Source organism: Gallus gallus, chromosome 8 (assembly GCF_016699485.2).
Source record: "Gallus gallus isolate bGalGal1 chromosome 8, bGalGal1.mat.broiler.GRCg7b, whole genome shotgun sequence".
Classification (NCBI taxonomy): Eukaryota; Metazoa; Chordata; class Aves; order Galliformes; family Phasianidae; genus Gallus; species Gallus gallus.
In genome coordinates, this window is record NC_052539.1 from 20,069,129 (window position 1) to 20,092,981 (window position 23,853).

A 23,853-nucleotide genomic window follows, 5' to 3' on the forward strand; every position below is an offset into this window, starting at 1 on the left:
AGATCACCATGGGAAAGGGGTAGTTTCTGTCAGCTGGTGAGGTGGGGTTGCCACGAGTCTGCTGGAGATGCATGTGTGCCAGGCAGAGCACCTGGCCGTGTGGTGCCTGCTGGGCGAGGAGGCAGAAGAGCACAGCCTGTAGCTGCAAGTCAGGGTGGGCGCAGACCCTGCATTCCTCCAGCCAGGGACTGTGGGACAAGGTCCCCACTTTCTGCCCTCCCCACCCCCAGAGCTGGCCCCTTCTTGGTCAGCCTTGGTATCACTTGTCCTGCAGAGAACCCTGCTACCCATCCTGGCTGCTCGGTGTCAGCCACCCGAGGGGGAAAGGATGCACCTGGGGGAAATGATCTGCTCCTACTGTCCCCCTCCCCAGATCCCCAAGAAAGGGCACAGCAGGACACGGACACAGGAATATAAATCTCATTAAAATCTAGGATACTTTAGAAGTCTACACCGGGAGAGACACTGGCACAGGCAGCGCTACCCAGGGACGCGCGCGTTATTGCTAACAATTAGAGGTGAACAGTAGCGTCGTGACACGTGGGGCAGGGCATGGGCACCATGCAGGAAACCGCGCCTCTCCGCCGCAGCTGACGGGGGGGCTCGGGACGGGGCCACGGGAGCTGGAACATCCTTGCCGGGGCTCAGTGCCCTGCTGCCCCTTGCCATATCCCCACCGTGCTGCATCCCTGTGTGAGTCTCAGGGCACAGGGAGCACGGCGCTGGCTGGCAGGGGAGCGGCTGGGGTGGGAAGGGTCCCATCCTTCCCCAAACCGAGAGCTACAGCACGTTGGCTGTAGTTGGAAGACAGATTGAATATCGCCTGGCCTTCCCAGCGCATCCTGCTCCACTAATACTGGTTGGGGACAAAACGTACCCAAAAGATGGCTCGGAGCGAGCGGGCTGGCTCAGCCTTCCACACCTCCCCTGGTACCTCTTGCTAGCAGCAGCTGAGGGCCAGTGCACCCTGCTCCCCCTTAGCACCATGGAAGGTCCCCAGCCCGTGCCAGGCAGCGGGGCCACCAGGCACCCACGCTTCCCATGGCTGCACCCAGCTTTGCTGGGACACCCGCAGCCCCCAGCACGGGGTGTGCCGCATGGGCGGGGTTGTGCTCACCCCGTGTGTGCAATGCAGTGTGCCTCCTGCACAGCTGCAGGTACTGAGTGTGCGTGCCCATGTGCGTGGGGTATGTGCTCACCCACACGCACGCGTGCCTAAGTGCTTGTACCGTGTGCTGCTGGTGCAGGCAGCGTGCTCGCCTCGTTCCCCCCTGTGCTCCATGCACTGCTGGGGGGTCCCTGCCGCATCACCCCATGCCACCATGGCCCTGTGGGACCAAGCCCAGAAGATTTGTGTCCTGTCCCACGTACAGTGCCCCCACAGTGTCCCCATTCCCACCCGGTGCCCTCTCCACCTGCATGGCCTGAGGGTGCCGGTCCCCTGCAAAGTGCCTCTGGCTCCCGGCCCTCCCGGGGCTGTGCCCTCTCCTCTCTCGTCCCAGCATCGCACATGAAGGTTACCGTAAACATGGGGGTTAACAAACGCCACGGAGGGGAGGGGGTTAACCGGAGAGGAGGTCGGGGGTCTCGGGGACGGTCGCTGAGAGCCCCCCGCCATCCGGTGCGGCCTGGAGCCAGGCTCCGCCAGCGGAAGGTGCGAAAGTGTCACCGCGCGGGAGGGGTTAGAGGGGGTGTGGGGACGGCGGGGGGTCACAGTCTGGAGTCCTGGCTGTGAGCCGAGCCGTTGCTGCCCTGCGCGGGGGACGCAGCCGCAGCCTCGTTCCGTGCTTTCTCCGGGTGCAGGGGCTGCACCTCCAGGTGGGACTCGGTGGAGGGGCTGAATGCCGGGGCGTAGCGCCCGCTGCGGTGCTCTGCCAGCGCCGGGCCCCAGTCCTTGCTTGCCTTGGTTGCATTTTTCAAGCGCTAGAGAGAAACGGAGATGGTGGAGGACAAGGTCAGCATCACCATCACACCCTGCCCCAGCCACCCCAGCAGCCCCCATCCATCCCATGGGTGCTGCCTGCCCACAGTGGGGTGTTGAAAGCTCCAGGGTAAGGGAGAGCCTTGTGGGTAGCCCCCAGGTGGGACATGGGGACTGGCCTTGGTCACCCACCTCCAGTAGCGTGTCCCCCTCGGAGTGGCACACTTTGTAGATGGCATAGATGGGGATGCAGATGACCGAAGAAAGAGCCATGAGGAAACCAATGCTGATGGCCCAGGTAGGATAGACGTACTCGTTGTAGGAGATGGGTCGGTACTGGATCACTGTGAAGACCAGGATGAACTGGGGAGGGACAGGCAGGATCAGCTGGTGCGGAGCAGCCAGCCCTGCTCTGTGCCCCCCACACCTGTGCCCCACCTCCCACAGCCCCATGCCCCCTGGCTGCGATGCTCACAAAGATGATGGCAGGTGAGATGAAGCGCCAGCAGATCTGGAAGAAGAGTGGCGGTGGGAAGCCCAGCATCATCTCAATGTCCTTAAAGTAGTTGCGGTGCCCTGTGGGGACAGGCGGCTGTCAGCCCCCATGGTGGGACCCTCATGCCTGGCACACCTCAAGCTGCTGGCACACAGAAAACCACTAACTGGGCAGTCATGGGAAACCTACCGTAGATGTACATGATGGCAACACACATGATGCAAGAGATGACGACCAGGGAGAAGCTGGCAGCATAGTTGTCCATCAGCAGCAGCCAGTAGATGCCCGCCTGTGAGAGGGATGCGTTGGAGTGGCACCTCCATGGCAACACCCTGCCTGGGTTCCACCACAGTTGGCATGGCAACAGCAAGCCCTGGGTGTCACCACTACCATGGGCTGTCATGGCAACAAGGCAATCGCCAATAGCATTGTTATGGCAATGGCCAGTTGCCATTGGTGACATGACAACAAGCCAAGCAACACCGTAAGCTCTGGTGTGGCACTGGTGCCACCACGGTCACACAGCAACACCAGGCCACAAGAACCAAAAGCGGTGGTTATGGCAATGGTGCCGATTTGGTTCACTGTGTCAACACGGTAAGGTCATCATGGCAGTGGCGTGGGCCCCTGTCTCTATTGGCACCCAAAGACACCCTACCTGTGTGGTGAGTGGGATGCCCAGCAGGAAGCCTGCCACAGCCACCCCCAGTGTCACAAAGGTCTTCCTGCGGATGATCCATTCATTGCCCACCTCATCCACAATGGCCGTGACCAACGTCTCCAGCAGGCAGAACTGTGTGTGGGCAGAGAGGGCAGCACGTCAGCTGGGAACCACCATCCCACCCCCAGCATGTCACCCTGGCCCCACATCACATCACTCCATCCCCACTGCGTCACCCTGGCCCCATCATGTCACTCCAGCCCCACCGTGTCACCTTCGCCCCACCACCCTGTGCTCTACCTGTGTGCCCAGCCCCAGGAGGATGAGCATGAAGAAGAAGAGGATGGACCAGAGTGGAGAGATAGGCAGTAGGGTGAGGGCCTCAGGATAGGCAACGAAGGCCAAGCCGGGGCCATGGTCGGCCACCTTGGAGATGTCCACACCCAGGTGGTTGGCCATGAAGCCCAGGATGGAGAAGATGACAAAGCCGGCGTAGACGCTGGTGGCGCAGTTGGTGATGCTGATGATGATGCTGTCCCTGTTGGAAGAGATTGGTCAGGGCCGACGGTGGGGCTGGGGAGCAGCGGAGGGCCGGGTGGCACTCACCGGTAGCAGTTATTGTGGAACTTGTTGTAGGAGGCCATGGTGATGAGCCCACCCCAGGCACAGCCCAGCGAGTAGAAGATCTGCGAGGCTGCATCACCCCACACCTGCACCCAAGGGAAGGGTCAGCACCACGCCACAGACCCCTCACCCCCACCGCCCCTCATCCCTGCTCACCTTGGCATCGAGGATCTTGTCCCACTGTGGGGTCAGGTAGTACATGATGCCGGTGAGGGCCCCTTCCAGCGTGATGCCGCGCACAAAGAGGATGGTGAGCACCACGTAGGGGAAAGTGGCCGTGAAGTACACCACCTGTGGGGAGGGATCTCAGTGGGTGGGGCCATGGTCCAAAGGATGGGGTTCTGCGCCAGGGGTTGGTGGGGCTATGGACCAGGGAAGCACTGCCCATGACCACATGGGAACAGCTGTGCCCAGAAGAGGTGTGGCCATGTCTACAATGGGAGACACATTCCCGATAGGGGAAGGGCTGCAACCAAAGGGGGCATGGCCAAGCACATAGGGGTGTGGTCATGCCTACATGAGGGCATGGTCATGCCCAGAAAGAGGTGTGGCCTAGAGGGGGAGCAGGTGGTACCTTCCCTGAGGACTTGACGCCCTTGATGAGGCAGAGGAAGACGACGACCCAGGAGACTCCAAGGCAGCCCAGGAGGGGCAGCCGAACCTCACCCAGGTTCCCGATGTCATCTGAGAGGTTGAGCACATACCTCCTGCAGGGGGGCACAGTGGGGTCAGTGGGGTTCCACCGCCACTGCCCCCCGCCTGTTTCCCCCCCAGTACCTCCAGTACTCCTTGCTGGGGCTGGTGCGCTTCTGGGTGGCATTGAAGAGGCGGGTGAGGTTGACAGCAGCGTGGCTGGAGAGGTTCCCATCCAACACCCCCACGCAGTCGAGCGTGTTCCAGGCGTTGCTGCAGTACGTCCAGGGCAGCACACGCGTCATGGACACAAAGAAGTAGTAGAAGGCAATACAGATCACCACGTTGTAGTAGATCCCGATGTATGTGGACACCACCATCATCCCGTAGCCCACGCCTGGGAACAGCACCGGGGAGGGGTGAGCGGCACGGCGCGGGCAGCATGGCTGGGGGCGGGTGGCAATAGGGTGAGGAACATGCAGGATGCAGGGTCTTCCTTAGGGCATATGGGGTGTAGTGCTCGCAAGGCTGCAGGAAACCCCTTGGGATCTGCAGAGCTGGGGGCTGGAACAGCCATGGTAACTCAGGGGCTGCAGGAACCTGGTGACAGTGCCATGCTACAACAGGGAAATGCACCATGAGCTGTGCACACCACGGTGGCCCAAGTGCCTCTACGGGGATGGTATGTGGCAGCCATGTGTGGCGTGTGCAGGGACATGTGTGTAATGCTGCAGGGAATGCTGGTGCTGGGCAGGGGCGTTCCTCGTGTGCAAGGTGTGCAAGGAGTGCCAGGAAGGCTGCGTGTGCAGGGGGTGCTGCATGTCCCGGGGGGTGCACAGGAAACCTGTGCAACGTGAGCAGCATGTGTGTGTGTGCACAGGCAGTGCCGTGCAAGGCATGGAGGGCTGTGAAAGCTATAGGTGCCTGTGTGGGGCTGTACAGTGTGCCGGAGCCACGTGCAGGGCACACACTGGTGGGGACGGACAGCCCCTTACCTTTGAACATGGGGCTGACCCTCCAGACGCCGAGGCAGCCCTGGCTGGCGAACTGCCCGAAGGAGAGCTCCATGAAGAAGAGAGGGATGCCGCAGAACACCAGCATGATGAAGTAGGGGAACATGAAGGCACCTGGCAGGCACAAACCGCAGTGTGAGCGGGCAGCACCCTGCACCCCCCAGCACGGCTCAGCAGCCCCAGCCCTCTTGGGCCCTCCAAACCCCATCCCCCCATAGCACCCACCTCCCCCATTGCGGTAGCAGAGGTACGGGAAGCGCCAGACGTTGCCCAGCCCCACGGCGTAGCCCACGCTGGTCAGCACGAACTCGATCTGGTTGCCCCAGTTGCCACGTTTGACGCTCTTGTCCTGCTTACTGCGCTCCCCGGGCACGGCGCCGTTCTGCGGAGAGATGCCATGGGGAGCCTCAGCTGGGGGGGGCACCCTTATTGGCCCCATTGAAGGGGTGACGGCCGCCGAGCGGGGCTGGGTGGTCCCCTGCATCCTGCCCCATCCCTCCCCAGCGTGGGCTGCCCCGTGCCGGCACCCCCCCACCACACACGCACGGTGCCAAGGAGCGGGGGGGAAGCCCCCCCCTGCCCCACGCCGGCCTCAATGAATAGCTCTCCCCAGAGCCCGGCTGCAGGGAAGGAAGAGCCTGCAAGTCATACAAAGCAGGCTCGGGCGCCTGAGCACAAAGGGACCTCTGTTCCAGTTCCCCCACCCCTCGCGCCTGACAAGAGGGGCCCTGCTGGGTGGCCACTGCCCGCGGCCGGGGGGGACCAGCAGACCCCCTGGGCTGTGCCATGAGGCGGGAGCCCCAGGATGGGAGTGGGGTGCGATGACGGCAACACACGGGGGCTCCCCCCACCCCAGGAAAGGTGTTCTGGAGCGGCTGCCATCCTGTGCAGGATGGACAACCCCTGGACCCAGTGCTCCTTACTGTAGGGTGCTGGGGCACGGGGTGGGGGGGGGGGGGGGGCACAATGATGGGGTGCAAGAATGGGAGCTTTGTGCAGGCTGCGACAATGCCAGCTCACACTGGGGATGATGACAACAAAGGGGACAACAAAGGAAATGGGTGCCCATCACATCCAGTGGAGATGGCACCCGTGGCCCTGGGCTCACACCGACATCATGGGCTGGGGGCAGGTGATGCTCTGGGGGACCGCTACGCACCCCCAAATCCTCCCACCTCACCTAAAGTGGGCGCGTGGGACGGGAGCAGCGCAGGGTGCCGGGTTTTGCAGACCCCCCCCCCCGTGCCCCCTGCCGTCTCCAAGCAGGGCCACAAATGGAGCCGTCGCTTCGGATCTGCTCACGCCGGCGGGGCGCGGGCAGCAGGCGCGGTGCACCAAACCGTGTCATTCGATTAGGGCCGGCGCAGGCGGGACGTGATGCCCGGCGACTCCGGCACCGCGCTGCCAAACAAAGCCATCTGCTGCGAGCGGGGCCTGCACGCGCCGGGGGCGGCGGGGGGGGGGGGGGGGCTGAGGAGGCAGTGGGATGTGCAGGAGAGCCGTGGGGGTGATCTGGGGTCGGGCTATAGGGGCAATATGCTGGCTGCGCCCAGCCAGGACACCGGTGTGCCCATGCCCGTGGTACCCCTCGGATGTCCCCGCATCGCCCACTGGCACTGGGTGAGAGGACCTGGGCTGCCCCAGAGTGGGGGTTCTCTCACTGGGTCCCGGGGGTCCCCAAATGTGGGGTGGCACTGTCCACGTGCCAGGGTGTATTCGAGCAGGTTGATCCCTTCGGGAAGCTCTGACTTCCTTTGGGAAGCTCTGCACTAACAAGCCTTGCTCAGCTTAACGAACAGCACAGCTGGCAGAGGGGGGGCAGCACTCCAGCCTCAATGGGAACAGGTTTTGGGGGGATGCTGCATGACCCCAGTAAAGCCAAGTGCCCAAAGGGGACCTCAGCCCCTTCCAAAAGCTGGAAGATCTGTCCGTTCTACTCCCTCTGCTTAGGTGACCCTCACCCGCTGCCCCCACGGGGCACCCCAACGTTAAGGCACCTGGCACCAGTGCACTGAGAGCATTGGTCCTCTGGCACCCCACTCTGCAGCACAGGGCTTGGGCACGCGTGTCCCCAATAAGACAACAGCCACACGTGTGCCCATGCATGCACACGTGTGCACACGCATGCATGCTCACCCATCAGCCCACTACAAGCCCCCCCCAGTCTGGGAAGGTCACCCCGTCCTTTACACTCATTAACTGCCCAGCTGCGTGGCATAAAGGGGGAACCCGAATGCCAGGGAGATGAGCCTCCTCCCATATTCACACTAGGTTTGGGACCCTACGTGGGGCAGGGATGCAGGATTCTACTCCCGCTCCCCACATTTTCTATGGATGTGCATGCACAGAGGGGACCCCAAGCATTTGGGGTGCACAAGGCACCCTTCTTCCCGGGGACACATGGCGAAAGCACTCCTGGGTCCCGCAGCGCGGGCACCATCCATCACGGTGCCTGGCACTGCAGTCTTTTTCATGCTAAGCAGTGCTGCCGCGCACAATGGCAGCTTGGCTGGGGTGCCCGGATGCCCCCCACTTCCCAAAGGGGCCATCCCTTCCCCTTGATTTATGGCTGGGAAGCCGATGGCTGTGGGGGGGTCCTTCCGGCAGTGGGGGTCACGTGCGGAGGGGGTGTCCCCGTGGGGCAATGAGTGGAGGCAGAGCACCTGGGAACTTCACTGTGTCTGCAGTGTGGTTTCTCCCAGTTTATTAAATCGTCTCCACGGGGGTATGCCAGTCCATGAGAAGCACCCCTGAGGCACCAGCCTTATCAACCCCACCTCGATCGGGGTGGGGAGAGGGGGGAGCTCGTATCCAAGTGCCCTCATTGGGTGCCAAGGCTGCCTCAGTGCCAAGCAGGGTGTCAGTCACCCCCCTGACATCGTTGGCCTGACGTCGCTGCCAGGCTGTGTGGGGCTGAGGCTGCCAGAAGGTATACATAGCTCTTACTTGCTCACAGCAGCCATAGCAGCATTCCTAAGGTTTCCCCCGGGATAAGCAGGGCAGCCCCCGCGTGGGGAAGAGTCTCCAGGGATGGGGTGACTCAGAAAAGGGTCTCAGGAGCAGAGGGATGGAGCCAATGGGAAAGAGATGTTCTTGGTGCCCTCCCCCACCAGCTGGGACTCCTGGGTGCCGTGGGAAGAAGGGCACCCTATAATTACCCCAGGTACCCGGGCCCTGCTCTCACCTCCCCACTGACCTGCTGGCAGGGACGGGCGGTCCCCCCCTGCCCTTGGCTGTCACCTGGGGGGCCAGGCAGGCCGGCTCCATGCGACCCCATCTTCATCAGCACCTCTGGCTCCTGCACAGCAGCAGCTGCTTGCCTGCGTCCCCCTGCCTGCTGCCTCCAGCGCTTGGCATCACGTCCCGCTCGGCCCCTTTGCCCACGAGCCGTGCCCCCGCCAGTCAGGGGGGGCAGGAAGGGGAGGCACAGCGTGCAGCTCACATCCTGCTTAATGAGGCCTCATTAGTGGGGTCCAGCTGTTTGCAGCAGGCACGCTCCAGCAGGCAGAGCTGCCCTCCCTGCGGGATTCATCCTGCCCACGCAGCCCCTGGCTCCTTCCCACACCTCAGCACCGGCCATGTCCCCTCGCTGTCCCTCATGTGCTGGCTTGTTCCCATGCCCCCAGTCCCACACAGACGTTCCTGCCCCATTCCCATCACAGGGATGCCATTCAGCCTCGCACCCCAACCCCATGTGTGTGGGCACGCCTGGGACCTGGCACAGCCCAACATGGGGACGGGGCACTGGGACAAGCCTGCCCGGCGGCACAGCCCCAGCCTGGTCCCACACCACCTCATCCGGACGTCATCCAACATCATGGGGTCTCCGCAGCCATCGTCACAAGGTCACCGCCCTGCGGGGGGACCATCTGCCTGGCAAGGGGGCTGTACCACGAGCCCCCCTACCACCCAGGCACCCCACAGCCCCACTGCTCAACCCTCAGCCCCACACTGCCCAGGCTGGGTCGGGACCCTCAGCAGGGTGCCGCGTCTCGTGGGGAGCCCCACGGCGATGCCCGGGGTGTCCCAGCTGCTCACAGCCCTGCGCCATGGCTGGGGAGCACAGCCAAGGCGGCAGCAAGGCGTGATGGTGTGCTGAAGGCAGGGGGACGGGCGGGCTCTTTCAGGAGACCATCTGCGGTCCGGGCAGCAGCAGCTGTGGGCGCACACGTGAAGGGCACACGTGTGCGGGGCGGGCGCTCGGCTCCCCACACTGCAACCTGGGACATGGTTGGGACCATGGGACCAACCATGGGACACCCCTTGGTGCCAGCCCTGGTGGCGACTCTGCCAAGCCCTCCACATGCAGCTGGGCACCCCCTGCAAGGTGCCCACAAGAGCAACCCTGGTTCTGCTGCAATGCCACGTGCAGGCCACCTTTGTGCCATCACCACATGTCCTTCTCTGGTCACAGTGTCCCCCTCACCCCACACAACATCCCGCAGTCGGTTGTCACCAACGCGTCCCCATGCTGAGCCACAGGCATGGCACGGCATGGCAAGAGCAGACACCTGATGGTACCTGCAGCCCTGTGCCAGCAGTGCCAAGCACTGTACCAGCTGACGGGAGCATCTGGGTCCCCTGAACCCATAGCTCTTGGTCACCTCGACCCCAAGCCAGGCACCCAGGGCAAGGACAGCGCCTGGGGACCAACCAGGTGCCACCATCCCTTAGCCGAGCACTCCGCATTGGAGCTGCCTTCCTCCGGCCCCATTCTCATGGCACGGACACGATTCTCCTGGGGCGCTCAGGCAGAAAAATCCCCCACCGGCCCCCCCACCGCTGCCCCTTGTTATTCCGGGAAGGGCTCCCGCAGCCAAGAGCCACTTCCGCGGCTCCACACGCTGCTGGCCCCCCTGCTTGGGACTGGCGGCACTGCACTGCTGGGGGTGTCTGGGCTGGGCAGGGCCCCTCCAGCTCCATAACCCCAAGGGGCACGGTGCCAACCGTACCCCCCCAAGTGTGGGACGGGAGATAGCAGGAGCCCACCTGAGCCGCGTGCCCCCACCCCCAGCCCAAACGCTGCCTGGCCGTGCCAGCAAAGCTGCACTGTGAGTCAGGAGCCACTGGCACGGCTGGAGCCCAAACAAAGTGCTCCGGCGAGAACAAAACAAAATGTCCTTAAAGGACAGCCGGGAAGAGGCTGTCACCCCCCTGTTCGGCCACACAGAGTCTGAACCAGCTGCTGGAGCTGCCCTGCATCCTATTGCCTGTTGGGCACCCACCACCCAACAGCATCGCGCTCCCGTCGTACCAGGACCGTCGGCTGAGCGCAGACCCCAACCCACAGGTGGTGAAACTGAGGCACCGCTGCACTCCTGCAGCTGGGACACGGAGAGCTTCAGCCACCTCTGTTACCCTGTCCCCCCCAGGGTGGGCACTCTGAGCCCCATCACGCACCCTCCAGCCGCAGAGGCTGCGCATGGCATGGGCACAACAGCAGGATTGTGCCGTGGCACCCTGTCCAGTCACGGGAGCTGCACCTGCTGGCAGGGATTAGAGGGCAGGGCCGGGGCAGCGCTTTGCCAGGCTGTTTGCACAGTGCTGGAGGCAGGCCAAGGAGATTAGCTCCCTTCCCCAATGACCCAGAAAGCTCCGCAGCCAAGGTCCTGTCCTGTAGCACCTCACCCCAGGGCGCTCACAGCTGGTCCAGCGCAGGGATGCTCCAGCAGCAGGGATGCTCCTACGCTCCCTGCTATCTTCCCAGTGCCACTGCACTCTGCATCCACCCAGTTAGGGATGCCCCTTGCTCCACAAGCATCTGCGGGACAAGGCTGCCAGCACAGCGTGTGCCATGCCCTGTGGTCACCCCTCTGTCCCCAGCACGCCCTGGCCCCGAGGAGCTGGGCAAAGACTTCCCAGCAGTGAGTCAAAGATTGATCAGGAGCAGCTGGGTGCTCCTGGTGCCAGGCTCACCCCGCTGCATCACTGGGGCTGCTCCAGTGAGGGCAAGGGATGCAGCAGTGGCACAGATGCACGGGGCTCATGGCAAATGACACCTATGCGCAGGCGCACCAATGCAGCTCAATAAGGAACAGCAGGGCCCTGACTGAGCTTGGTCATGTCTTCTGCACCTCCCTATTCCTAACTGTGGCCCAACAGGAGGAGAGCTGGGGTCCCGCTGAGGGGCCACACCCGGACAAGCAGCGTGGAGCCACACACACACGTGCGCTGGAAGTGCCTGCTGGAGCACGCCGCTCCTCTGGCTCCCGGCTTCCCAGGGAAGTGCTGGCTGTGGGCCCTCTGGCTGGAGCGTGCAGCTATTTCGGGAAGCCCCCCGGGAAGGGGAGGGCTCTGTGATCATGCTGGCACCGCAGCTCAGTTCTCATCAATCGGGGAAAAGACAGAAGCCCAGCCCAGCGTGCGCTCACCTGCCAGATGCAGGATGCTTGGGGCAGCGGAGCTTCAGTTCCCTGTCCTCATGACCAGGCAGGGACAGAAGTGATGGGCATGGAGCCATTGCACAGCACACACCTGCACCCGGACACCAGAGCTGTGTGCACAGGGCTGAGGACGGAGGATCGGTGCCTGGCCAGACCTGGTTCTGCCTACATCCTATCTCATGGTGCAAACTGCAGGGAGACCAGCAGGGAGGATGCTCAGGGTGACAGTCCTGTTCCCTGCCGCTGTAGGACTGTGTGCCCGGCACAATGTGCTGCGGGTGCTCTTTGCTGGACTCAGAGCATGCACAGCTTTCCCGCCTTCATGCAGAGAGCTGGCGCAGCTGATAAAGCAGCAAAATGCCTGAGCTGGGCGACAGCATCTCCAGGCACAGTGGAACACCACACCCGGAGCCTCACGAGCAGCAAGCGATCGACCTCCAGCAGCCGCTCCAAGGAGCACCCAAACCCCATAGGAGCCCTGGCGTCCCACTCCCTCGCCCTGGGTCTGTCGCAGGGGCTCCCGGTCCCCGCCTCGCAGCACTCACCAGCAGCCCCTCACTGCACTTCTCGGCCATCCCTGGAGGCTGGAGCGCAACGCCAGCTGCCCGCTGCGGGGTCCCCGTCTCTCCGTTGCGCCGACACTTGCACGTTTCAATCCACTGTCAGAGCAAGCTGGGTAGAGGAGGGAAGAGAAAGCAAGAGGGACGTGACTGGTGGGGTGGGCACTTCCCCGCCCCAGCCCCCCCCCCCCCCTCCATCTGGGAAGCTATGTGCCGGGGGGGATGCCCCATACCTGACTGCAGGGTAGGCAGGAGCAAGGCTGGGGTCCCTCCTCGCTCCCACCCCTCCAGCCTCTCCAAAACCCCCAGCACCGCCACGACCGCAGCTCCCAGGTCTTTCCCAAGAAGCGGTTTAAAGATTTACCCGCTGGGACAGATGACCTTGTGGGCAGCCGGCAGCCGGGTGGGCGTTGGGGGCCCCGCACGCTGTCCCCCAGCGAGAGCCGGAGCTGAAGTGGCTGCAGTGGGTGGCAGCGCCAGGACTGGGCGCTGAGCGGGGCCAGCACGGGGCTCAGCTGCCACGGAGAACACAGATGGGAACCGATTGCCTTCTGCCCCGGTGCGTCGCGGGCACGTGCAGCACAGGGGGGCTGAGCTGTGGGCTCTGCCGGGACCAGGTGCTGCTGCAGAGGGCGTGGGAGGGGGCCGTGGACCCACAGACATTGCTTCTGTTCCATTCTTGGGGTGCTGAGGCTGGAGGGGTACCTCGGTCAGACCACCCCAGCATGCTACAGCGCCGGTTTGTGCAGATCTCACATCAGCACCCAGTGCTCTTGCTGGCTGGGAAAGGACCCCCAGTCTAGGGGTCCCCAGTGGGGGCTGGGTGCCCCATACTGCTGTGGGTCTACAGCAATCAGCGGAGGGGCACGAGGCCCTGAAGCCATCAGCAGAGAGCGTGGGTAGCAGAGATAAAGGGCAGGAGGCCAGGGGACAGGGAGCAAGCCCCCAGCCCCGGCTGCAGCCCCTCAGGCACAAGCAGGCTGCAGCTCACAGATACCACTGCCAAACCCCTCCCAGGGTGGACAGCAACTCCCTGGGGGGACCAAATACCGTCACTGCAAGGGGAGGGCAAGCCCTGCTCCCTGTGTGCCATGGGAATCTGTCAGAAGCGGGGGGCCAGTGGGTAGATCTCCTCCCCACCGTGCACCTATCACCACAAGCCAAAGGCTGCCCACCCTGCAGCCCTGAATGCACCCCGGGAACCCGTCACCTGCCTGTCACCAGAAAGGGCCCATGGGAAGGGCTGCCACTCCCCCAGGGGTCTGCCAGGCCCCGATAAGGCTGAGCTGTGTGTCTGTGCAGATGCTGCAGTTCGCCACTGAGCGCCCCGCTAAGCAGGCGTGGGGCCGGCAGGGATGCAGGTCTCAGGGATGCCAACGTGCAGCATCCTCTGGGCACGGGGTGAGTCAGGATGCTGTGACAGCCCGGAGCGCCCATATCCCGAGACGGGACGGTGTCACACGGGGTCACGTCGTGTCACCGCAGAACCCGGGTCACTCTCCCAGGGGATGTGGCACCCGGGGGACCCAGCACGGCCGCTGCCACCTGCGAAGCCCTCTCCACCAGCAGCATCCCCATCGCTGCCGGGACCCAACGGCGGAGCACAGAGGCCGGCTCGCCGCGCACCCCGCATCGAGCCCCGGCCGCGATGCGGCACGGCGACGGCGGGGGGGGGCCCGGTTACATCAGCCGCCACGTGGTGGCTGCTCCGCCGTTCCGCCGCCCCGCCCCGGCACATGCCCGTGGAAAATTACCGCCAGCCCCCCGGCCCCGCCACCGGGCCGGGCCGCCTCGCTCCCCGCCGCCCCCCCCCCGGTCCCCGGGCACCGCGCCGGGTGGCCCCGCGCCGCCCCTGCTCCGGGAGAGCAACAGATGCCGGACCGCCCCGCATCCCACTGCCGCTATCCCGACGCCGGGGCCGCTCCCGGTACCGATCACGGCGCCCCCACCGCCGCTGGGCCCCACCGCCTCCCCCGGCCCCACCGCTTCCACCAGCCCGACCGCCGCTCCCAGCCCCGCAAAGCCCGGAGCCCCGCGCTGGCGCAATCCCAAGCTCCCATCGCGGTTCTCCCGCTGCCACCGGGCCGAACCGAGCAACCGATGCCGGAGGTGCGCGCCCTTACCGTGCCCATGCCGCCGCCCGGCCCCTCCCGCCGCACCGGGTGAGCCCACGGAGGCGCCGCCGCGCCGCGCCCGGTCCGCCGCCGGTACCGATACCGGTGAGCGCCAGGCCCCGTGCCCGGTGCCACCGCCGGTGCTGCCGAGTTAATGAAAGTTTGGAGGTCGGTGGGGGCTGGCACCGCCTCTCGCCCCCGCCGCCGCGCTCCGCCTCCCGGCGCCTCCGCGCTCCCCAGCGGTTTGCTCCGGTACCGGCACCGGGGGCAGCGGGGGCACCGGGCGCGCATAAATACGCGTGCACGCCCATGCACAACAATGCACATACGTGTAGAAGCATGCACACGCATGCACATGCAGCCCACAGGCTCGTGGGCCCCACGCAGGCTCACGCACGCAAACGTGGGCATGTGTGGGCCACACAGGCGCAGGCAGCCTCAGATGGGGCATGCACACGCATGCATGTGTTCACACCCAGCAGCACGGCACAGCACGGAGCACTGGGAATGCTGCACACAGTGCGCACATGCACGGATCCCACACTGCCAGGGCACGGCACCACAATGGCACCTGGGAACGGCCGTGGGAGCTGGCAGGGATGTGTGCAAGCGATGTGACCATGCTACAGATGTGTGTGCACATGCATGTGTACACATGTCCCCTTTGTGAGTGTCCATGCATATGCATGTTGCAGCAATTGTGTGCACATCTGTACGTGTGTACTTCTGTGCGCATGCTTGCACATGCGCCTATATGCATGCGTACATAAGTGTGCTTCTGCACATATATGCAAACCTCTGTGCCTGTATGTGTGAATACACGCACAAATCTATATATGCGTGTAGAAGCACACGAGTGTGCACGCATGTACCTACTGACAAATCTCTCCATGTGCATGTGTGCACATGTGTGTGCAGTCAGCACTCGCCCCCGCAGCCCAGGCTCGCCAGATGTTTCCAGTAAGGCATGACGGGTGCGCCTGGGGCCGTCCCTTGCCCGGCCCCTTGCAGAGGCCTCCCCTTCCCTTCCCTCTCCTCCTCGACAGCTCCGCTTATGCTGGGACGGGTGTCTGTCTCCCAGCACCCTGCCCTGCACCCTGGATCCCACTCGGCTTGCTAGGCCCCGTGGAAACCCCCTGTGGAAACCCACAGCCACTGCCTCAAGCCACAGCCGCACCACCCCCACATCCCCACATCCCCATATCCCCACATCCCCGCTTCCCCGAGTCCCCGCATCCCCGTGTCGCTGCTGGGGAGCATCCCTTACCTGGCCCTGCACCGAACTGTGCTATCCCTGCAGGTTGCTTCCTGCTTAAGGAAATCCCCGGCACGGGATGGGGCAGAGGCAGGGCATCAGTGGGGTGTGAGCAGCAATGGGAGGGGGTTCCAGTGTGGCCGGTGTCTACCCAGCGCCCTGCGCTCACACGCTGCTGGGGGCTGCAAGGATGGGAGACGGCGCGTCACTTCATCAGTGCTTTCGTTTTGCAAGTGCAGCAGAGCCAGACCCACAGCACCCATAGCAGGAAGGGGAAGGCGGCAGTGAAACCAGCGAGTGCTCAGGTCCTCCCACACCCTCACAGCACCTGCACATGGCTGCTCCACGCCAGACACCCTGGAGCCTGCAGGCAGCCTCTCTCCTGGCTGCACCGGGCTTCAAATGCAGCATCTCACATCTGGCATACCACATCCCACGTGCTGCATCCCACATCTGGCATCCCCCGTCCCAAATGCAGCATCCTGTGCCTGTCATCCTATCTGAGGCAAGACCAGGCTACAGCTCCCACCCCTGTCCAGTGGTGTGCAGGATGGGTGCAAGCACATCCTCTTTGCTCATCGCTCTCCACCAGGCAAGAATTGTCCTCCAAACTCCACTTTCTCCAGGCCCCCACCCCCTCCCACCTTTGCCATCTATCCTCTGATCTGACCAGTGGTGGGAGTGGGTCCTTCTCTTCTCTTCTCTTCTCTTCTCTTCTCTTCTCTTCTCTTCTCTTCTCTTCTCTTCTCTTCTCTTCTCTTCTCTTCTCTTCTCTTCTCTTCTCTTCTCTTCTCTTCTCTTCTCTTCTCTTCTCTTCTCTTCTCTTCTCTTCTCTTCTCTTCTCTTCTCTTCTCTTCTCTTCTCTTCTCTTCTCTTCTCTTCTCTTCTCTTCTCTTCTCTTCTCTTCTCTTCTCTTCTCTTCTCTTCTCTTCTCTTCTCTTCTCTTCTCTTCTCCTCTCCTCTCCTCTCCTCTCCTCTCCTCTCCTCTCCTCTCCTCTCCTCTCCTCTCCTCTCCTCTCCTCTCCTCTCCTCTCCTCTCCTCTCCTCTCCTCTCCTCTCCTCTCCTCTCCTCTCCTCTCCTCTCCTCTCCTCTCCTCTCCTCTCCTCTCCTCTCCTCTCCTCTCCTCTCCTCTCCTCTCCTCTCCTCTCCTCTCCTCTCCTCTCCTCTCCTCTCCTCTCCTCTCCTCTCCTCTCCTCTCCTCTCCTCTCCTCTCCTCTCCTCTCCTCTCCTCTCCTCCATCTCCATGGGTGCTGTTTCCTGGGGAACTGTGGGTGAATGCGGGCAGAGATCCAGAGGGGTGAAAGGTGTGGAGGAAATACCAGCTCCTGGCACTCGTCAGCGGGCCGGGCTGGCCGAGAGGACAGCAGCTGTTGGAGATTTCCATCACACCAGGCCTGCACCACGGAGCTACAGAGATCCCCCAGTGCTTGGAGCCATGGGGTGTCCAGGAGCTTCTGCTTGAGTTTTTGGGTGCCTCACATGCAGTGGGATAGAGCACTACCCCTGTGTGCTCAGCACAGAGATGGGCTATGCATAACTGGGGCTGCATCCTGGCACACTCCCACAGCACTGCCATGATGGTCCATCGCCAAACCCAACCCCATTTCTTTTCAACCAAGCCTTGGAAGGGGCTCCCAGCCATCCAGGCTGTGGGCTGGTGACCACACACCGTCATCCTGGTCCCCCAGCTCCCTAATGGACTCTGAAGAGGGACTAGGCAGTCAAGGAATGCACTCTGTCATTGGGATGGGAGATCCCCCAGTCCCCAGGGTGTGCAGACCCCACACAAGGCTGCAGCAGCAGCTGACACACTTCTGCAGCTGGATGCATCCTCTGTGATGATGACACAGCCCACTCAGCATCATCAGGAAGGACCCAGCCAGAGGAGCAAGGGAAGCTCCGGGGAAGACCATCCTCCTCATTTCTTTCTTCTCATCTTTTATTTCTGCCCTACATGTCCTCTTCATCCTGCCCAGCACGTGGAAAAGAGGCTCTGCTTCATGAGAGCATGCTCCCGTAGCTCCAGCAATGGGATTGAAGCTGCCAGAGAGCACTCAAACCATCCCTAATCTGCCACTTGGGGACCACTAAGGGGAGTGGTGGGAGCACTCCCCTTAAGGAGCTGGCATGGGGGGGCAATGCCACCACCCAGAGCTGCCATCTCCTCACGCCTCAGCCCCGTGTCCTCACTGTGTTACCCTGCGCTCCACTCCCCTGCCTTGCCTCACCCTGCCTCGGGCTGTGCCAGCAGCTCACCCCCCGGGCTGCACGATTCAGCCAAGTGCTGCGGTCTGGGCAAGTGCCAGGGCAGGCGAGTGCCGCGGGGCTGGAAGGAAGCAACACGGGCACCCTGACGCCGTTGGTGTCCCCAGCAGAGCAGCCACGGCTCCTGGGGACTTTCCACTCGGTGTCTGCTGGTGGCATGGAAAAAACCCTCGCAGAACATCCAGCCCGCTCCGACAAGCAGGGAGGTGACACTCCGGGTTTGATGGTGATGAGAGAAGGAGCCGTCCCACTGTGCTGCCCCTTGCTGCCCTCCCCACCTTGGCAGCACGCAACATCCAGCTTGTGTTTCACCCTGCAGACGTGTGCGCTCAGCGGGACTGCCCCAGGTGCAGACAAGGGCTGGGAGCTGAAGTTTGGCTGCAGGTCCCACAGCCGTTGTTCCTTCTTCTACCCGGCTGGGAGGGACAGAGCTGAGCGTCATCCGCACCAGCCACAGCAAGCTGCCTTATACTCGGGACGTGGCTGCTTGCTGCGTGCAGGGTGCTGGAGACCCCCCACAACCCAGCGAAGCAGCCCTGTCCCTTCTGCAGCCCGATCTCTGCGCTGCAGCATGCACGACAGCTGGGGTGCCTTGGGCTGCCCAAAATAGCTGTCCCTTCTCTCCCTGCTGCCTGGCCGCTGGCAGCTCTCCCAAGACAGCGCCCTGCGGACCTGGAGCAGCTGGAGACGGCTGCTGCCCCGCTGCTGCGCTCAGCTCATCACCCCACTGCTGGCCGTGGGGCACCCCAGGGTGGGATGGATGAGCATTGCCCTGAGCCCTGAGCACCAAGCAAAGCCCCGTCCCAGTGCACCCATGGGTGCTCTGTCCAGGAGGGCGCGTGGGTGCCTGGCAAAGATGCAGCCACCGAGGATGTTCAGCGATGCAGTTCTCTGACGATGCCCATCTCCCCTGCATCCTCGAGGCAGTGAGGAGGAATGCTCCTCCCATGGTGCTCCATCCTGCGTGACACAGGGCTTTCACTTCCCCATGGGACGTGCGCACAGAGCAGATATTCACACAGCCCTCTCTGCCATGTCATGCCTCTGACCTGTGCTGAAATTCCCTGTGGGGAATTTAGCAGAGAGTGCCTGGGGTTGGAGCATGGCACTGAGCAGGGGGAGATGCAGAGACACTAAAGGAGGACTGGGAAGCAGCTTAACTTCCAGATGTTCTGACACCCTGCTCCAGAGCGAGTGCTGACATGGTCCTGCCCAGGAGATCTTCATTCCAGGAGTCGGTGACCTGTGTACCAGTTGCCCTGGGCAGGCTCAGACCCGTGCTGTGGGTTTCCCCTGGCTGTGGGATAGGCTGGGCCACGTTATGGGAACGAGAGCATGCCTCGAGCTCCCTCTCAGTGCCTGCGCGTGTGTGCCTCCCTCTGAGCAGTTCTGCGTGAGCATTCTTCCCTTCGGTGGTGTAAGTGATGAGCCGAGTAACAGCTGAAGTGAGCAAAAGCACAGGTCCGGAGGGGCCGTAGGGCTGGAGCGGGGGTGTGCGCGGTCACGTCTCTGCCAGCCTCATCCCACAGGAGGAATGGGGTCCGTGATCCTCCCGGAGGGGGGCCGGGTGCCCGGTGCCCCCGCTGCCGGAGGGCATCGCAGCAGCCGAGCTCCCTCTGCGGACAGCTTCTGCTCACTGCACTCGATGGACGGGCGGCCGAGCCGGCTTTTCTTCTCCCTTCAGGGCTGGTCACAGCGGATAACATCCAAACGTCCCCGCTTTGTGCTGCTGGGTTTCCCCAGGCGTGAAAACAAGTGCCTTTGCCTTGTGCCCGAGGACAAGCGTCCTGTGGGGCACGGCCAGGCTCTGCTCCCTGTGCCCCTCGGGCCAGCCCAGTCGATTCACAGCTCCTGATGTGACCTGACAGCAGTAGGCAAACGGGGGACGGAGAGGACAGCCGGGCTGGAAGGGATGGCCCAGGCTGTGGGAGCACCTCCTCCGTGCGCATGTGGGGTGCGCATCTGCGGGGTGGGCATGCAGAGCCCTGTGGGCTGCTCTAGTCCTGAGCGGGGAAAGTGGCAGTTTGGGGGGCGTTTGGTGAAGGAGACAGGGATTGTGGGGTTGCCAGACGTTGCCTGTCCAAAGCTACGGGGTCCATGTGTGAACACGAGGAGTTCGCCTGGTGGAGACACCGGGAGGTGCCCCGGCGGGATGCTGGGGATGGGGGGGCGGTGGCGCAGCCGTGAAGCCGGAGCTGCACCCGGTGCTGCGACCAGCAGAGGGGGACAGACACCGGGTGGGGACGCTCCGGGCGGCTCGGCTGAGCACAGCTCTGCTCGGCTTGGCACAGCTCGGCTCTCCCTAAGCGTTGCCCCCAGGACGAGCAGCTGAAAGGGACGCAAAGCTTATCTCGGAGTGACTTGAAGTCAAGATAGGTGCAGATTTGAAGTCCCCTCCCCTGCTGGCACCCCTGTCCCCACTGCACGAGTAGCCTTGGCCGTACATGATGCCAGCCTCATCCTGCTCTCCTCGAGAAGTGCCGCTGTCCCCACATCCACACCTTGCACCCCATGGTGTGCGCCGATCCCAGAACACGGTTGGTGTATGCCCAGTGCCCAGGCTGACACGGGCTGTGCCAAGAGCCCAGCCACCAGCTCTGGATGGTGCTGGGTGTGTCCCCTGCTAAATTTAAAGGACTCTGCGATATAAATATCCTCAGCTGTAAATAAACACAAAGGCTAGATGTTTATCGGGGCCTTCCTGGCAGCCTCTCTACATCCAGCATGCCGGGCATCCTCTGCTGTCACCGTGGTCCTCCCCAGGCTATCCCCTCTGCCAGCAGCATGGCCAGGTCCTGTTGAACCTGATGAGAACACAAGGACAGGGTCCTGTCTCTTGCCATGGCCCTGCCCTGATCCCACCAGACTCTCAAGGGGAAGGTCAGGAGATGCTGACTCTATACAGCAGCAGGGAGCAGGGGTGGCCTTGAGCCCTGCGCTGCTCACCGTGGGCCCATCACCCTGGCACTTGCTGTGGCTGGTCCAGGGCACTGCCTGGCCCCAGGGGCCCCCTGGCACAGCCACCCCTGGGGACTTTGTGCCACTACCGTGGTGGTGGCTGACCTACCACAGCTCTCCATCACCCAGATCCCAGCGCAACCCTTCTCCAAACCCACTGCCTGCCTGAGCGTCCCTCCACGAGAGCCGTAGGGGATGCTCTGATGAGGACGCAGCCTCGAGCAACACCCTCTGTGCCATGCCATGGGGTGGCAATGGGGCATGCCAGGCGCACTTGGCTGCACCTTGCAGAGGTGTGAAGGAAAACTGCTGGCACGTCAGCGCCCGGTAAAAGTTCACCAGAATTTGCCTAGAGCCGGTCCTTGGCACTGGCAAACTGTTCCCGGCTGGCTCACTGCTGTCTTCCTCACCATCTGCAGCCTGGGGTTAATGAGTAGCTGCAGGGTACACAACTGGAGGGTTATTAAACAGCAGTTGAACAAGATGGGGCTGCCAGCAGCACTTGAACAAAGGGGGCTGATTCACTGTTTGCCCTGCAACAATATTTACCGTGGACGGGAGTGAGGGAATGTTTGTGTGGGGCAGGATGGCGAGGTGACACAGGGACCTGTGGAGGAGGATGGATGGACGTGCTGGGGACAGGGCTATGTGACGTCCTCAGTCCCGGCCCAGGCTCCAGCAGTGCTTAGCATGGCACCACAGGGGGCTGGGAACTGCGTGACGTGCTGAGTTCTGCTCTTTGGTACCCACTCCTTGCCTGGGGCATCCTCATCCACCTGTCTGTGCTGGGGTCAGGAGCCCAGGGGACATAAGCCTGTCATTACCTGCGCCCAGAGCCAGACCCCTGCCCTGCTAATCACACAGCTGACCACTCTCATTCAGCCCTGCTGAAGGGGAGCAGCGGGGGATCCCATTAGAGCCCAAATAACAGGTTGGGGTGGAGAGCTGCTCTTCCTGGCTGGCTCCAGGCAAGCTTCAGTCACCAAGGTGGGGGCCCTGGTGGGACAACGTGGGGGATAGCAGGGATGATGTAGGCTTGTTGGGGCAATTGTGCCCTGTGCTGGCTTGGGTCCATGCCATCCTGACTCTGCCAGCGCATCCCGGCTCACCAGTAGCCCCAAACTCTTGGTCCCTAACTGCATCCTCACCATCTTGGTGCTGGCAAGGAGGGGGTGCCGGGCAGGCTGTGGGGGGCTGGGCAGGGAGAGGTTATGGCTGCAGTGGGATGCAGTTCCCAGGGCCTTCCCAGCAGGAGCTGGGGCTCATAAACCCCACAGAATGACCGGTATGGGAGAAATGGTGTTAGGAATGGAGAGCCAAGCTCACCTGGGTTCGGACTCCAGGCACCACAGGGCTCTATCCTTCCTCTAGCAGACAGGGTCTGGCCTCACTTGCTCAGGAAGGAGACCCCGAGGTACAGCCTGGCACAGCCTGGGAGGGGACATTCCTAGGATAGCCACCTTGGCTATTGAGGACACCTGCTGTGTGATACCAGGGGGGTAGCACTGGCCAGGGAAATAATTTAGCCAAAAGTCCAGAAGATGAGCATCCTTGTGCAGGGCAGCTCACCTGCAGCCATCCCACCCCAGCTCCCAGCCCCTGTCCTCCTGATGGGCTTCTCTCCTGTGCTCCAGCACCAGGCGATGCCCATTCCAGATCAGCACAGATCCTCCAAGCACGTCTTCCAGCTGCAGTGGCAAGCAAACGGCGCCCGCGCTGCCCGCCTGGGCCTGACTTGCTGAGCCAGTCTGGCTGCCCCAACCACCCCCTTGGAGAAGCAGCAGGTTTCTCCCTGCACCTCCTGTGACTCACTGCTTGTCCCGGGGCCAGCACTCGTGGCCTCATTACTCTACTGCCTCCCCAGCATCCCCCAGCTGTGGCATCATGCTGGGCAACACAGGCACTAAGGTGGGATGCTGGAACACGGTACACAGCCAGGGAGAGGGGCAAGGGCCAAAGTGATGCGTTGCCCCAGGAACTGGCCCATTCGGATGGAGAAGAGGCAGGTGCCAAGCAGCCATCCGGGAAATCACAACAAGACCCAACATGACTGGCCTGACAGGCTGGGAAACTGCCGGAAAAATGACAGCCTGTGTGTCACGGCTTGGAGCCACCACTCCTGGGAGAGGCACCAGGAACGACTCGGGGTGCACCCAAGTCACCTGCTTGCACGAGAGCCCGCAAGCTGCTGCAGAGCACACACTGTGCACCAGGAGCAGCCACCAGTGATCTTTGCCAACACTGCACATCCATACCTCCCAGCCCACGGCCCCTATGTGTGCACACATACCTGCACACCCCTCGCTCAGGTTTGGAAATACTACATATATGGATGCTGCACCCCTGTAATGCACACCCTATGGACACTCCCATGCTCCCACATGTCCCCTGTGCACCTCTTCCCCCCATCATGCTACATACAGGGCAGTCAGGTGGGAGTTGCTTCCATGCTTGGGGGTCCCAGTGCCATGCCAGGCCTCAACAACGATGGTGTAGGTTTGCAGGGCAGATTTGGGACAAGTGGTGGGAAAGAACTGGAGGAGCACATAATAGAGTGTCCTAGGCACCGTGATGGCTTGAGGCGGATCCCCCAGCCCTCAGTCAGGGCATAAGGCAGTGCTGCGTCATCAGAGCAGGGCAGAGCTCTGGGAACATCCCCAGCTCCTTTGGGACCCCTTCCAGGCAACTCTTCTCTCTGCACCTCCTCTCTGAGGCCATCATTCACGCGCTTCTCACCCAACCCAGGGCACAGCCGCAGGCACTCATCCAGCCCCAGTGCCAGGGGGCTGAGCCTGCAGCGTGCCCTATGGGAATGCATTAAGGATGCAAGTGGCCTTGAGCAGGGCCGGGCTGGCTCCCAGCAGGGTGAGGTTGCTGGCAGCACCGCCGTGCTCTTCGAAAGAGTCAGGTGCCGTGAGCCAAGGCAGAAAGCGGCAGCAAGGATGGCAGAGGGTGCAAACCCCAACCCC

General features: G+C 62.8%; 1 protein-coding gene across 8 annotated transcripts; it reads right to left on the minus strand.

Annotated features, from left to right (window-relative positions):
- Positions 1 to 404: 404 nt before the first annotated feature.
- SLC6A9 (solute carrier family 6 member 9) lies at positions 405 to 15,875 on the minus strand. Of its 8 annotated transcripts, NM_001031279.2 has the most exons (15): positions 15,673 to 15,875; positions 14,415 to 14,548; positions 12,277 to 12,403; positions 5,574 to 5,730; positions 5,331 to 5,462; positions 4,480 to 4,732; positions 4,277 to 4,409; positions 3,859 to 3,993; positions 3,685 to 3,788; positions 3,379 to 3,616; positions 3,076 to 3,210; positions 2,607 to 2,706; positions 2,397 to 2,497; positions 2,114 to 2,284; positions 405 to 1,923 (listed from the first exon to the last, which is right to left on the minus strand). In NM_001031279.2, the coding sequence occupies exons 3-15, from the start codon at positions 12,304 to 12,306 to the stop codon at positions 1,711 to 1,713; spliced, it is 1,902 nt and encodes a 633-aa protein (NP_001026450.2). In that variant the 5' UTR covers positions 12,307 to 12,403; positions 14,415 to 14,548; positions 15,673 to 15,875; the 3' UTR covers positions 405 to 1,710. The 8 variants fall into 8 exon arrangements, with proteins under 8 accessions (NP_001026450.2, XP_040560591.1, XP_046800440.1 ...); XM_040704657.2 differs by lacking the exon at positions 14,415 to 14,548 and having other exon boundaries at positions 407 to 1,923; XM_046944484.1 differs by lacking the exon at positions 15,673 to 15,875 and having other exon boundaries at positions 407 to 1,923; positions 14,415 to 14,579.
- Positions 15,876 to 23,853: the final 7,978 nt, after the last annotated feature.